This window comes from Ranitomeya variabilis, chromosome 2 (assembly GCF_051348905.1).
Source record: "Ranitomeya variabilis isolate aRanVar5 chromosome 2, aRanVar5.hap1, whole genome shotgun sequence".
NCBI classification, from domain to species: domain Eukaryota; kingdom Metazoa; phylum Chordata; class Amphibia; order Anura; family Dendrobatidae; genus Ranitomeya; species Ranitomeya variabilis.
The window spans coordinates 290226760-290241479 of NC_135233.1; the positions used below are offsets into that span (position 1 = coordinate 290226760).

Sequence of the window (14720 nt, forward strand, 5' to 3'; positions counted from 1 at the left end):
GGTGAATTGTTAGGCATAGATTTCTTTATACCTTGAATGCAGTGATTTATCATGTAAATAAAACCAACTGAAGAACAGACAGTTATAGAAGAATCCCCGTTCCAGTTGTACAGTTGGGTAGATAGTGTCTGGATGTTACAGAGTTATGAGGAACATGGGAGACGTAGTTCCCCAACATCTGCCATGACAAAGGTTGCTGCAATGATTCCTTGACTAATTAGAAGTAATTATTCTGATCTATTTATATGCACATAAAACGAGGGCTGATTATAAAAGCGGGCAATCTAGCGTGATGTGCAGCTTATGTATGCAAGTTTTATTTGGCTTTGTTTTGTAAGAGGCAAAGTAAATAAAAAGATAACAGATTGTAAAAGGATTTGTGAAGCATGATGACCTCCAATCTGCAAGTCTTGTGTTTTCAGTTTCACAGCACAAACTGATCCTTATGGGAAGAGACATGTTTTCAGTTTTGTCCAGCATGCTTCCACGACAGATTCTAAAGCATTACTTTGCCGTATTCAGCATATCCTCATCCAAGACTTGTATACTACAGTGTAACCTCTCCTAAAGACCTCCTCTTATCATCCAGACTTTCTATAACAGATATCCATTGCCCTATATATTTTGCATAGTGACCATCTTTTCTAAGAACACCACCCTAGAGTTCCACTTTTTAATTCAATTTTGCTTAGTCGACTCGTAGAGGTTTTACAACATATGTGTAAAGGCTCATTCAGACATCGGTGATTTCCTGGCATGAGAAAATTGGTCATTTTCATCTGAGCTTTATTAGAGTTTTATCAGGGTTTGGTCAGTGTTTTTACAATCAGAGTTTTGGTCAAAGTTTCAGCAGTTTTTCTCAGGCGAGAGACCAAAAATAAAAGTTTATCTTTTCGTATCAAGCGCTCCATGATAAATGGATGTGGATGACATCCAAGTGCTGTCCGATTTTTTCACAGATCCATAGACTTGCATTACCGATTTTAACCATACAGTTGGATCCATGATGGACTGCTCAGTCCACGAAAAATCATAAATATGTGATCAGTCTCATTCACTAGTATGGATATGGGTGCTATCTATGAAAAACAGGGACAGCACTTGTGCGCAAGAAATGAAAGTCTGAATGAACCCTATATGTTTCCACAGAAATGATATGCACTTTATAAAACTGATTACTAGGCTTAGATGCCGTTAATAGTAATTTAATGTTAGGCTGGTTTCACAATCCATATTTGCATTATAATGCCTGGACCAGCCACAGATCTCCTGACCCAAATTTTTCAGCCTCATATATGCCAATGAGGTTTGGACTGAGTTTATATCAGGAGATCTGCAGCCAGTCTGGATTAAGATGCACAGATGTGTAATCATTTCCTTTAAAGAGGATTTTCTACTATAGACAAAATCCAGGTATGAGTTATTATTATTATTATTATTATTATTATTTATTGTTATAGCGCCATTTATTCCATGGCGCTTTACAAGTGAGGAGGGGTATACATAATAAAAACAAGTACAATAATCTTGAACACTACAAGTCATAACTGGTACAGGAGGAGAGAGGACCCTGCCCGCGAAGGCTCACAATCTACAAGGGATGGGTGAGGATACAGTAGGTGAGGGTAGAGCTGGTCATGCAGTGGTTTGGTCGATCGGTGGTTACTGCAGGTTGTAGGCTTGTCGGAAGAGGTAGGTCTTCAGGTTCTTTTTGAAGGTTTCGATGGTGGGCGAGAGTCTGATGTGTTGTGGTAGAGGGTTCCAGAGTAGGGGTGATACGCGAGAGAAATCTTGTATACGATTGTGGGAAGAGGAGATAAGAGGGGAGTAGAGAAGGAGATCTTGTGAGGATCGGAGGTTGCGTGTAGGAAAAAGTTAAAAAATGAGTTAAAAAATGACATATAAGTCAGTATATGTGATGCCTCCCTGTAATTCATTTTTCTCACTGTTTGGTGCTTTACTGAATTGTAGCTCAACTCCACTGAGCAGAGCTGTAATCCATGAGCACTACCTGTGAATGCCTACAGGTAGCCTAAAATACAACTTGTTTCTCATTTTATCATTGTTTCTGACTCCTGCTCTGTTTGTGCCCTCTGTTCTCAGTCTCCTCCAATAGACTTCTGACTAGGAAATCATTGATTGAGCACTAATATCTATTACAACCAAGACAGAATGTCCATAAAGTGTGGCTACCAAGAGAAAATGAACTTATTTCATCTTGGGAGCCACCAGCTTTCAGTCACAGAAGCGGGCATAGAGTAGCTACAGTGAACTCTCACTATACTTAGAGCGGTGGCTATAAGCACGCCCCAGGACTTTAAATGACATGCATCTGATCAGAGCAAGCGGTCAGTCAAAGTGCCAGGATGTGCTTACAGCTGCTGCTCACAGTGTAGTTAGCAGTGCTGTGAGTAGTGACTGGAGCCGCTCTCTTCGCGCCCATGACTGAAAGCCAGCGATCCTCTAGAGCAGTGTTTCCAAAACTCCGTAGAACCTGGGCCAATTTCTGCTGCATTGATAATAATTGTATCCCCTGTGCAATACTAAGGAGATCCTGAAATTATGATCTGTCGGGGGCCACGAGGACTGAAGTTTCGGAAGCACTGATCTAGAGGAAATAGGTTCATTTTCTCCCAGCAGCCTCACGTCCAGCCCCAATGCACCTACAGGCATAACTTCAAAATGCGATTTTTCTCTACTAAAGAAGTGCTTTGGGGTCATGAAGGGACTTCAAAGTTCTACCTTATCATATTAATGGGTTGGGGTGCTAAATGTTTCTGACAGCTTCCCTTTAAATATGTATTGCATTGAGTGGAAAGCATCTTTGTATGTATTAATAAGTAGCTTAGAAGCTGTAGTTTGATTTTTACCTCCTAAACAACGAGCAGTAAATTCAGCATCATCAAAAATAAAATGTCCTCTTTTTTCTTCGTTGAAAATGTGGTCATCATATTAGATTGACTATTACTTACAGCTTTGATTAATGTAGAAAAAAATCACATTACAGTAACCAGTAGCAAGGAAGTAAAATCCATATTGAAGGGAGATGTTATTTTTCATCGCTTGGCATACAATTCTCAGCTACAGTCATGTATTTTGCAAGCAATATGACAGGATCCTGTGGAAATATATACCATGTTGTGACATACTGAAGGATACAGTATTAAGACGCATTGAAAAAGTCAACAGTGTGATGATTTGCATTCTGGTCTGCAAAAGCAAGCAGCCTAGGGAGTCACTTTAATTTCACGCTACACTGATTATCTATGCTTCACCTTGTAGTATATAATCATATAAACAATTAATGGATCATAAAGCAAATATAGGATGCTATTATAAAATATTGTCAAGCCTAATAGACCTTGAAATCAGATCCCAGGAGTCCAAATGCACAAAGTTTTAGGCTTTAATACAATCTTTATATATTCAAAAATATCTAAAATACATACAAATATATCCTTGGTAATATATATACATATATATATATATATATATATATATATATATATATATATATATATATATATGCACTGCTGTATACATAGCTGTTTTATCGTATATGTTTATGAACTGTTTTAGGTGCAAGTTCAAGGGATGACTGGCAATATCCAATTTGATACTTATGGAAGAAGAACTAACTACACCATTGATGTATATGAGATGACGGCTACTAAACCCCGAAAGGTAATAGTCTTTACCATTTATGAATAATTGATTTAAAGGTGGTTGCCTCACATTAGGGTCATTTTCCTTCTGTCCTTCATAAAAGAAGTCACTTACTCTGGACCTGTCTTCTAGCTATGGCATCTGCTGATCCAAGTGTTGTGGACACAGCCCATCTTTGTATTAGGCTAGTTTCACACATGTATGTGAACCGCACCGTGGAAGACCTGTCCGTCTCCTCACCTGAGCTTCTCGGGTATATATTTAGCAGTTATTTTAGGTCAGGACTCAGGAGATCTAGCGATCCAGGTGGGAGATCCAAACAAGCACTGTCCATGTCTTATGAATGTGTGAAACTGGATTTTCCTGGATGGTCATCCATTTGAATGACCTTCATGGAAGAAAATGTATCTGTTGCAGGAGAAATGTATGGCGGAAAACATTTTTGTTGTTTGATAACAGCTTATCACTAGGGGAAAGCAGGTTTAGAGAGCCGGTTTTATTCCTCAGATGGTCATGGTGCTGATAATTTAAAGGGGTGATTGCGTGCCAAATATTTATATATCTCCTATCTACACAATAGGTTTTTTGTGGAACAGCTCCTTTAATTCTAAAATAATATTATTGCTACATTGTGAAAAGAAAAATGCAGGTAGTCAGAGGAAGAAATGTTGTTACATATGAGAACTAATACAATGAAGTTTTCATTATTGCACATCAAGAATAGCAATATAAGCTGCACATTAAGACTATGTTCATACGTTGTGTTTATGTTGTGGGTTTTTATTCTAATACAGGCAAAACCTGCTCGAAGTAGCTTAAAGAAAAAGCATTTTTGCTGTGTTTTTGTTGTCTCTCGTGCATGCTGATAAAGTTTGGTGCCCCCCCAAAAAAAAATCACGATGCAACAAAAACTGACACCAGCGTTATTTTGCTGCATTTTGGCTACATTTTTTGCACTTATCCATTATTTCCTATAGGTGAAAAAACCCTGAAATAAGTGACATCCTGCAGTTTTAAAAAAAATGCGTCATAACCCCAAATCAGTCAGAAAAATAAAATGTGAGTGCATGAGATTTCTGAAATCTCATAGACATTGCTGGCACTGTAAAACGCAGAACAAAATTTGCATAAAAAAAGCTGCAAAACCGCAACGTGTGAACATAGCCTTGATTGAATAAAACTGTTCCAGATAAAAAAATTACAATAAAATAGTAGTAGTGCGGTAGTGCTGTTCAGCATTTATTGTACGTCACATCTTTCATGTAGCTTCAATAAACTTGATTGAGAAACGTGTAGATTGAGAATTAAAAAAAAATATTTTTTTATCAAGCAAAGACCTTAAAAAGACCAAGTTATTATTATTATTTTTGTGTACTTTGCAGTGTTTGCTACATATGCAATGTTTAAATTTGGTTATTATGAGTAGGGGGAATCTGTTTTAGATTACAGAACCTATGCTTTGCTTTATTTCTTTATAACCACATTATTCTGACGTTGTTGCCAAGTTTAAAATAAGTTTATGAAATAATGTGATTTAATCATACAAGTATGCAGGGAGTAGTAGAATGGCTATGGTTGGGACGCCGGGTGAATGGTGGTGTTCAGTGCTAGGATAGCTAATAGTGATGAGTGAGTGTGCTCATTACTCGGGTTTTCCGATCATGCTCAGGTGTTTAGTATTTTGGGTGTGCTCAGAAATTATGTTTGTGTCTCTGCAGCTGCATGATTTGCGGCTGCTAGACAGCCTGAACACATGCAGGGATTACCTGTTTGTTAGAGAATCCCCACATGTATTCAGGCTGTCTAACAGCCGCAAATCATGCAGCTGCGGGAACACAAATAATCTACGAGCATGCCCAAAATACTCGGAGAACACTCGAGCATGCTCGGAAATCTTGAGTAACGAGCACACTCGCTCATCACTAATAGCTATCTCAACAGGAATGTACGATGTACAATGGCACTCTTTACTTGCAGAGAAAAGAAAATTCTTTAATGATCTGTTAGCATTACATTTTTAAGGGAACCGTTCTTTTCAAGATGTCTAAAGTTTCAGTCCTCCTGGACCTTGATCGCATCTACCTTTGACACACTTACAGGAATAAAGCACACCAGAATCAGAAAACCAGTTAATTTCTTCTGTATGTAACCAAAACAGTCCAGAAAGTTATGTTTAAAGGAGTTTTCTCCCCAACAAGGTACATTTAAATTAATAGATCTTGGAATAAAAGTAAGTTTTATCCTTTGATGTGTTAAGAGAAATGTTCCCGTGCTGAGATAATCTTATAAATGTACCCCTGCTGTGGAATGTGTAATGGCTGTGTCTGACTGTGCAGGAACTTGGTCTGATCATACCACAGCTCCTGGGCAGGGGAGAAAGCAAAAGAGAGAATACAGTCAGGACAGCAGGAGATCACAGCTGATTCTTTCTGTGAGGCAAAACATTTCCCTCCCTGTTTTTAAGCAATGTTTTAACTCAAAGAATCAGCTGCGATCCCCAGATGTAATGGCTGTATATTCTCTTTTGCATCCTCCCTTGGTCAGGAGATGTTGCTTGTGCAGACCATGTTCCTGCATGGTCAGACACAACCATTTCAAAGTACATAGCATGGGTACATGTATAAGATTATCTCAGCACAGGAACATTTTATTTAAACACATCCAATTGTGGAACATATTATTATTCAAAGATCTATTGATTAAAATGAAATTTGTTCATGGAAAAACATCTCTAAGCATGACGTCCAGTCTCCTTTGAATCAGTGTTAGCAGTACTGCAGGGTGAAAAATGTTCACAGATTCCTTTTGAAGTGCCCTTTTAGTTTTGAAAAAATCTATTATGCTATCTCAGGCAAATTAGACGTTTTTAAGCAATTGGCATTCTCAGTGATTGCTTTAACTTCAAGCTCATCACAATATTTACATATAAAGATAACAGGTCCTTTCAACAAGCACACTGCTCAGGAAAGTGAGAGCCCTGATCAGGAAAACTACTCTGTAAACTGCTAATGATGGGGGCCAAGGGATTGTGATTATGTAGGATTGTGATAATAGGAGCTAGATCAGAAGCTGATAGGAATGGGAAGAAAGGTGAGCAACTGACTGCTTTATAGAAGTCAATGGGCTGGAGAGAGTTCACTGAGATCTTAAGTGTGTTAAATCGGCTTCTGGAATGTAACTGCTGCTTATACTTGGCCAGACTCTGGTGGTCAGAAGTTTTCATTGCAAGAAACTAACAGCAGGTAGAAAAACCAAGACAGTTGAAACTTTGCTTATTTTCATCTTGTTTAACTATCTGTACCAATTTAATAACATGACAAATACTAGGAGGTTACAGGGATATGTTTGATTTTGGGGCAGAAGGGAATCACTTGCTTACTGTGCTACTGACAACGTACCATCATTGGCTGCAGTAGGTGACACAGGCCCACAGCCCATCATTGGCTGTGGGTAGATGACACATGATTAGCTGCAGTAAAGTGAACAGAAACTAGAGCGTACCACTGGAGTGGTGGGCTGAAGCATCAGAAATCTACAAGTATGAGCAATGCTTTTTTGTTTTGTCTTGTTTTTGTTTTTTTGTTTTTTATGAAACATTCCAAGACTTGCCAAAATGTTTGTATAGACTTTATAATATGAGAAAAGTTTGACCAAACTGTAGGTACACATTTAGATGACTGCAATATGAAGTAATACAAACCATGTGTTAGGGCTAGCGGAACGCACCAAATGAATATATAGATTTTATTATGATAGATGCGTTCGCAGCCCGGGGTCCACCGTGCAGGAGAACCTGCTGCTAGCAAATAGCGGAACTAAATGACGGTGTTAGCTAACTCTGTTACTTCACAGAGCAGCCGTGAACTCAAAGCACTGCGCCCTGTTAGACTCCACAGAGGCACAGGCTAACTGCCTAAACAAGAGCAGTCAGTGGTCATGCATGCACATGAAACTCCTTGACGGAGGTGCCAGCATTCTAAGGGCTTATTTTGGCCAGGTCCCTGAATACCCAAGCATAGAAACTCCTCGCCGGAGGTGCCGGCATTCTAGGGGCTTATTTCAGCCGGGTCCCTGAACACACTCATACAAGACCACACTGGAGCCTTAAATAGTTGCAGCACGTACAGCAGAGGTGTCAAACTGCATTCCTCGAGGGCCGCCAACAGGTCATGTTTTCAGGATTTCCTTAGCATTCCACATGGCGCTGGAATCATTCTGTGCAGGTGATTAAATTATCACCTGTGCAATACAAGGAAATCCTGAAAACATGACCTGTTGGCGGCCCTTGAGGAATGCAGTTTGACACCTCTGACGTACAGGACCTTCCTGGTAGGACCAATGAGAGGCTGCCACAGAGCGTGAGCACCTACAGGACCTTAGCTGCAGTGTCTGATCATGTGACCCTCAATCTCCACTGAGACATCTTACTCTGGGCATGCTCAGAACGAGAAAAGCAGGAGAAAAGCGTCTGCTCGCCACTGCCCAGCACTGACTTCAATGGCAGAAGCAGGAAAAGCAGCAGTAACTCTCTGTACAGAGTCAGACTGAGCGAGATGGTGGAACCGATGCCTCCGCTGAGCAGACTCCACTGCGGCAGGAGAAGAATGGGAGACTGCAGCGGAGATGGCCCGAGATTCCCCCTGTGCAGAGATGGGAGCTAGACCCCTAACACCATGTATTATGTAGCCAGTTAATTAAATTACATGACATATTCATCATTACGGTATTGAGAACGAGGTTTTAGACACATGCTAATTATGTTAGGTGTCGAGATCCCGCCTCTGCACAGGGGGAATCTTGAACCATCTCCGCTGCAGTCTCCCATTCTTCTACAGTCGCATTGGAGTCTGCTCAGCAGAAACGTCAGTCCCAGCATCTAGCTCAGGCTGATACTGGACGACTGGTCACTGCTGCCTTTCCAGCTTCTGCCATTGTAGCCAGTATTGGGCAGTGGCGAGCAGACATGTTTGGGACTAAGTCCTGCTCTTCCCTTTCTGAGCATGCCCAGGGCAAGATCTCTCATTGGAGATCAAGGGTTACATGCTTAGATACTGCAGCAAATCCCATTGGTCCTTTAGGAAGGTCCTGAAGGTGTTCTTCTTCTGTGGCTGACTCACATTAGTCCTTCTGGGAAGGTCCTGTTCTTGCTGCAGCTATAAAAGGTTTGCATGGCCGCACAGCCATGCGATAGTGTGTATTTGGAATCGTGTGTGTGTGTTGATGAGTGCAAGTCGTTCTTTAAAATCCCTTCCCTTGTGTATGACTGTTCGCAAAAGGTGGATGCTTGCTGTCTAGCACCCGACTAAGCTGTCAACATAAAGACACACGATACAGCATCTATTGCTGTAACTGCCAGTGTGGCGCCATGCGCTTATAGAGCGCTTTCCTATCCCAAGTCTGGGTGGTTAGTGGCGTCCGCCAAAGCGGCACAACACACACTCTTGTGCTTTAAGTTATATTTTCTTTTACTTTGACACCCCAGTTGCGGTGTCGAGCACAAGTAGTCTGAACGTACACTAACCCTGTGTCTTGGGATAGAGTCCTGAGACTCCTTGGTTGCGCTCTTGGTGCGGTACCACGGCCCTGTGACATAACAGGGTTTGCTTCCTTCACACAGGGTGAAGTTAACCCGTGTGTGTACCCACATTGTACCGCCATATAGTCCGTCATTACTCAGCAGCAGGTTCCATCTCTGCACGGTGGACCCCGGGCTGCGAACGCACCTTATACCATCTTTCTTATAATTTGGTGCGTTCCGCTAGCTCTACCATTACACTAGCTCCAGGGTCTGGCTAGTAATGAAGGACAAACAGCAATCCTTGCTGTACATCCAGCAGCTGGAGGGTAGGTTGGTGGCTCTCGAGCGCACAATCTCAGCTGTGGATGTAACCGCTAGGGTTGAGCGAAACGGGTCGATCATTTTCAAAAGTCGCCGACTTTTGGCTAAGTCGGCGTCTCATGAAACCCGATCCGACCCCTGTGCTTGTCGGCCATGCGGTACGCGACTTTCGCGCCAAAGTCGCGTTTCAATGACGCGAAAAGCGCCATTTCTCAGCCAATGAAGGTGAACGCAGAGTGTGGGCAGCGTGATGACATAGATCCTGGTCCCCACCATCTTAGAGAAGGGCATTGCAGTGATTGGCTTGCTGTCTGCGGCGTCACAGGGGCTATAAAGGGGCGTTCCCGCCGACCGCCATCTTACTGCTGCTGATCTGAGCTTAGGGACAGGTTGCTGCCGCTTCATCAGAAGCAGGGAGAGCGTTAGGCAGGGTCCACTAACCACCAAACCGCTTGTGCTGCAGCGATTTCCACTGTCCAACACCACCTTCGGTGTGCAGGAACAGTGGAAGCTATTTTTTTTTTTTTTTCCCCTCAGCGCTGTAGCTCATTGGGCTGCCCTAGAAGGCTCCGTGATAGCTGTATTGCTGTGTGTACGCCACTGTGGAAACCAACTGCTTTTTTCAAAGCACATATCCTCTTGTTCCTTCCTTTCTGCACAGCTATCTTTTTTGTTTGTCCACACTTTTTATTTAATTTGTGCATCAGTCCACTCCTATTGCTGCCTGCCATACCTGGCTTACATTACTGCAGGGAGATAGTAATTGTAGGACAGTTTTTTTTTTTTTTTTGTTTTTTTTTTGTGGGAGATTAAGATTGGCATTTCTGCTACAGTGCCATCCCTGTGTGTGCCATCTCTCACTGAGTGGGCCATAGAAAGCCTATTTATTTTTTCCGTGATTTGTGTTCTAAAATCTACCTCAACACAGAAACACTACATCAATCAGTGGGAGAAAAATATTGGCCTCAGTCAGGGCTTGTGTGCCACTGCTGTGTGTGCGCTATCTCTCATTCAGTGGGCTATAGCAAGCCTATATTTTTTTTTTTTTTTTTTTTTTAATATTATTTGGTTTCAAAAGTCTCCCTGAAAAAAAAAAAAAACCTAAAAAAACAGTGGGAGAGTAATATTGCCCTTTCAGCTTGTGTGCCAGTCTTGACTCCTGGGTGTGCCACCTCTCTCCCTCTCATTCAGTGGGCCATAGAAAGCCTATTTATTTTTTTTTTTAAATATTATTGGGTTTCTAAAGTCTCCCTGAAAAAAACAAAAAATACATAAAAAAACAGTGGGAGAGTAATATTGCCCTTTCAGCTTGTGTGCCAGTCTTGACTCCTGGGTGTGCCACCTCTCTCCCTCTCATTCAGTGGGCCATAGAAAGCCTTTTTTTTTTTTGGTTTTTTTAATATTATTTGGTTTCTAAAGTCTCCCTGAAAAAAACAAAAAAAACATAAAAAACAGTGGGAGAGTAATATTGCCCTTTCAGCTTGTGCGCCAGTCTTGACTCCTGGTTGTGCCACCTCTCTCTCTCTAATTGTGGGCCATAGAAAGCCTTTTTTTTTTTTTTAAATATTATTGGGTTTCTAAAGTCTCCCTGAAAAAACAAAAAATACATAAAAAAACAGTGGGAGAGTAATATTGCCCTTTCAGCTTGTGTGCCAGTCTTGACTCCTGGGTGTGCCACCTCTCTCCCTTTCATTCAGTGGGCCATAGAAAGCCTATTTATTTTTTCCGTGATTTGTGTTCTAAATTCTACCTCAACACAAAAACACTACATCAATCAGTGGGAGAAAAATATTGGCCTCAGTCAGGGCTTGTGTGCCACTGCTGTGTGTGCTATCTCTCATTCAGTGGGCTATAGCAAGCCTATTTTTTTTTTTTTTTTTTTTTTTTTAATATTATTTGGTTTCTAAAGTCTCCCTGAAAAAAAAAAAAAACCTAAAAAAACAGTGGGAGAGTAATATTGCCCTTTCAGCTTGTGTGCCAGTCTTGACTCCTGGGTGTGCCACCTCTCTCCCTCTCATTCAGTGGGCCATAGAAAGCCTATTTATTTTTTTTTTTAAATATTATTGGGTTTCTAAAGTCTCCCTGAAAAAAACAAAAAATACATAAAAAAACAGTGGGAGAGTAATATTGCCCTTTCAGCTTGTGTGCCAGTCTTGACTCCTGGGTGTGCCACCTCTCTCCCTCTCATTCAGTGGGCCATAGAAAGCCTTTTTTTTTTTTGGTTTTTTTAATATTATTTGGTTTCTAAAGTCTCCCTGAAAAAAACAAAAAAAACATAAAAAACAGTGGGAGAGTAATATTGCCCTTTCAGCTTGTGCGCCAGTCTTGACTCCTGGTTGTGCCACCTCTCTCTCTCTAATTGTGGGCCATAGAAAGCCTTTTTTTTTTTTTAAAATATTATTGGGTTTCTAAAGTCTCCCTGAAAAAACAAAAAATACATAAAAAAACAGTGGGAGAGTAATATTGCCCTTTCAGCTTGTGTGCCAGTCTTGACTCCTGGGTGTGCCACCTCTCTCCCTTTCATTCAGTGGGCCATAGAAAGCCTATTTTTTTTTTTTTTTTAATATTATTTGGTTTCTAATTCTCCCTGAAAAAAAAAAAAAAACCTAAAAAAACAGTGGGAGAGTAATATTGCCCTTTCAGCTTGTGTGCCAGTCTTGACTCCTGGGTGTGTCACCTCTCTCCCTCTCATTCAGTGGGCCATAGAAAGCCTATTTATTTTTTTTTTTAAATATTATTGGGTTTCTAAAGTCTCCCTGAAAAAACAAAAAATACATAAAAAAACAGTGGGAGAGTAATATTGCCCTTTCAGCTTGTGTGCCAGTCTTGACTCCTGGGTGTGCCACCTCTCTCCCTCTCATTCAGTGGGCCATAGAAAGCCTTTTTTTTTTTTGGTTTTTTTAATATTATTTGGTTTCTAAAGTCTCCCTGAAAAAAACAAAAAAAACATAAAAAACAGTGGGAGAGTAATATTGCCCTTTCAGCTTGTGCGCCAGTCTTGACTCCTGGTTGTGCCACCTCTCTCTCTCTAATTGTGGGCCATAGAAAGCCTTTTTTTTTTTTTTTTTTAATATTATTTGGTTTCTAAAGTCTCCCTGAGAAAAAAAAATAAATAAATTAGGTGGGAGATTAATATTGACATTAGTGCTTGAGTGACAGTCCTGCGTGTGTGTCATCTCTGTGATTTTGTGCCACAGAAAACAGAGTGTGTAACATTGTGCCTGATTTTCCTTGTGGTCTCACCAACCTGTTAAGGGATATTGAAATCATACTGAAGTTATAGCTCACCGTGTAAGTTGTTTGATAGCAACAAATAAAGTTACTTTGGTTAAGATTTTAAAACAATGAGGAAGTCTGGTGCAAGAGGTCGTCGTGGGCGTTCATTGTCAGCTGGTAATGATGGTAGTGGTAGTGGAGCATCAGGTGGTCGTGGGGATAAAAATATTCCACCTAAGTCTGGAGCTGTGGAGCCAGTTTCGTCGTCAGGCTACACAAGGCCTCGAACGCTCTCTTTTCTGGGAGTAGGAAAACCGCTTTTAAAGGCGGAGCAGCAACAGCAAGTTTTGGCTTACATTGCAGACTCAGCCTCTAGCTCTTTTGCCTCCTCTTCCGAAACTGGTAAATGTAAAAGCAGCGCGTCGCTTGTGGATGTTCACGGTCAGGGACAAGTCGCTTCCTTGTCCTCCTCAGCAAAAACTACAACAAGAGAGAAGGATGCAGCAGGCGACACAACGGGTCACTCCATGGAGCTCTTTACACATACCGTCCCTGGCTTAGAAAGTGAAACATTTAACAGGCCATGCCCATTACAAGTATATTCTGACATGGAGTGCACTGATGCACAGCCACAGCCAGAGTACTATGCTGCTCCTTTGACTCAGACCACCACATTGCCCTCTCAGGGTACAGATCCACAATCAGACCCTGATGAGACTATGTTGCCCCGCCACGAACGCTATACCACCGACCGACACAGTGACACAGACGAAGTTGCACACGAGCTCGAAGAGGAGGTAATAGATGACCCAGTTATTGACCCCGATTGGCAGCCATTGGGGGAACAGGGTGCAGGCGGCAGTAGTTCAGAAGCGGAGGTGGAGGAGGGGCCGCAGCAGGCATCAACATCGCAACAGGTTCCATCTGCCGGGCCCGTATCTGGACCAAAACGCGTGTCAAAGCCAAAACCTGTTGGAGCACAGCGTTGCCATCCGGTTAAAGCTCAGTCTGCAATCCCTGAAAAGGGATCAGAGTCTAGGAAGAGTGCAGTCTGGCATTTTTTTAAACAACATCCAACTGATCAGCGCAAAGTCATCTGTCAAAAATGTTCAACTAGCTTAAGCAGAGGTCAGAATCTGAAAAGTCTAAATACTAGTTGCATGCATAGACACTTAACCACCATGCATTCTCAAGCCTGGACTAACTACCAAACGTCCCTCAAGGTTGTAGCACCCTCGGCCAATGAAGCTAGTCAGCAACGCAACATCCCTTCCGTCACTGTAAGGCCACCATTTTCCGCACCACCGGCAGTATCTGTGCAGGTTTCTTTGCCAGCCAAAAGCAGTCAGGGTCAGGGAATCACCAGTTTTGTAGGAGGAAATATTGCATGTAGGGCACCGGCGGAAACAATACCGTCTCCAACCGTCTCTCAGTCTGCCATGTCCACCGGCACACCCGAAAGTTCCACGATCTACAGCTCTCCAGTCCAGCTCACCCTACATGAGACTCTGGTTAGAAAAAGGAAGTACTTATCCTCGCATCCGCGTACACAGGGTTTTAACGCCCACATAGCTAGACTAATCTCGTTAGAGATGATGCCCTACCGGTTAGTTGAAAGCGAAGCTTTCAAAGCCCTGATGGAGTACGCTGAACCACGATACGAGCTACCCAGTCGACACTTTTTTTCCAGAAAAGCCATCCCAGCCCTGCACCAGCATGTTAAACAGCGCATCGTCCATGCACTCAGGCAATCTGTGAGTACAAAGGTGCACCTGACTACAGATGCATGGACCAGTAGGCATGGCCAGGGACGTTATGTGTCCATCACGGCACACTGGGTGAATGTGGTGGATGCAGGGTCCACAGGCGACATCAATTTAGGGACAGTTGTGCCTAGCCCACGGTCTAGGAAACAGTTGGCTGTAGGCGTTCGCACCCCCTCCTCCTCCTCCTCGTCCTCCTGCAGAAGCTACAGCTCTTCCACAGAACGCAGTCGGCC

At 42.2% G+C, this 14720-nt stretch overlaps 1 protein-coding gene across 3 annotated transcripts in view; it reads left to right on the forward strand.

Annotated features, from left to right (window-relative positions):
* The window catches only part of GRIA3 (glutamate ionotropic receptor AMPA type subunit 3), a 460685-nt gene that overhangs the window by 374765 nt on the left and 71200 nt on the right, over positions 1-14720 (forward strand). For all 3 annotated transcript variants that reach the window (XR_013221283.1, XM_077285103.1, XM_077285104.1), the window contains exon 8: positions 3580-3684. Coding sequence is in view for 2 of the 3 variants with exons in the window: in XM_077285103.1 (XP_077141218.1) it covers positions 3580-3684 (105 nt within the window). In the remaining variant the exon portion in view is untranslated. The remainder of the gene's footprint in view (positions 1-3579; positions 3685-14720) is intronic.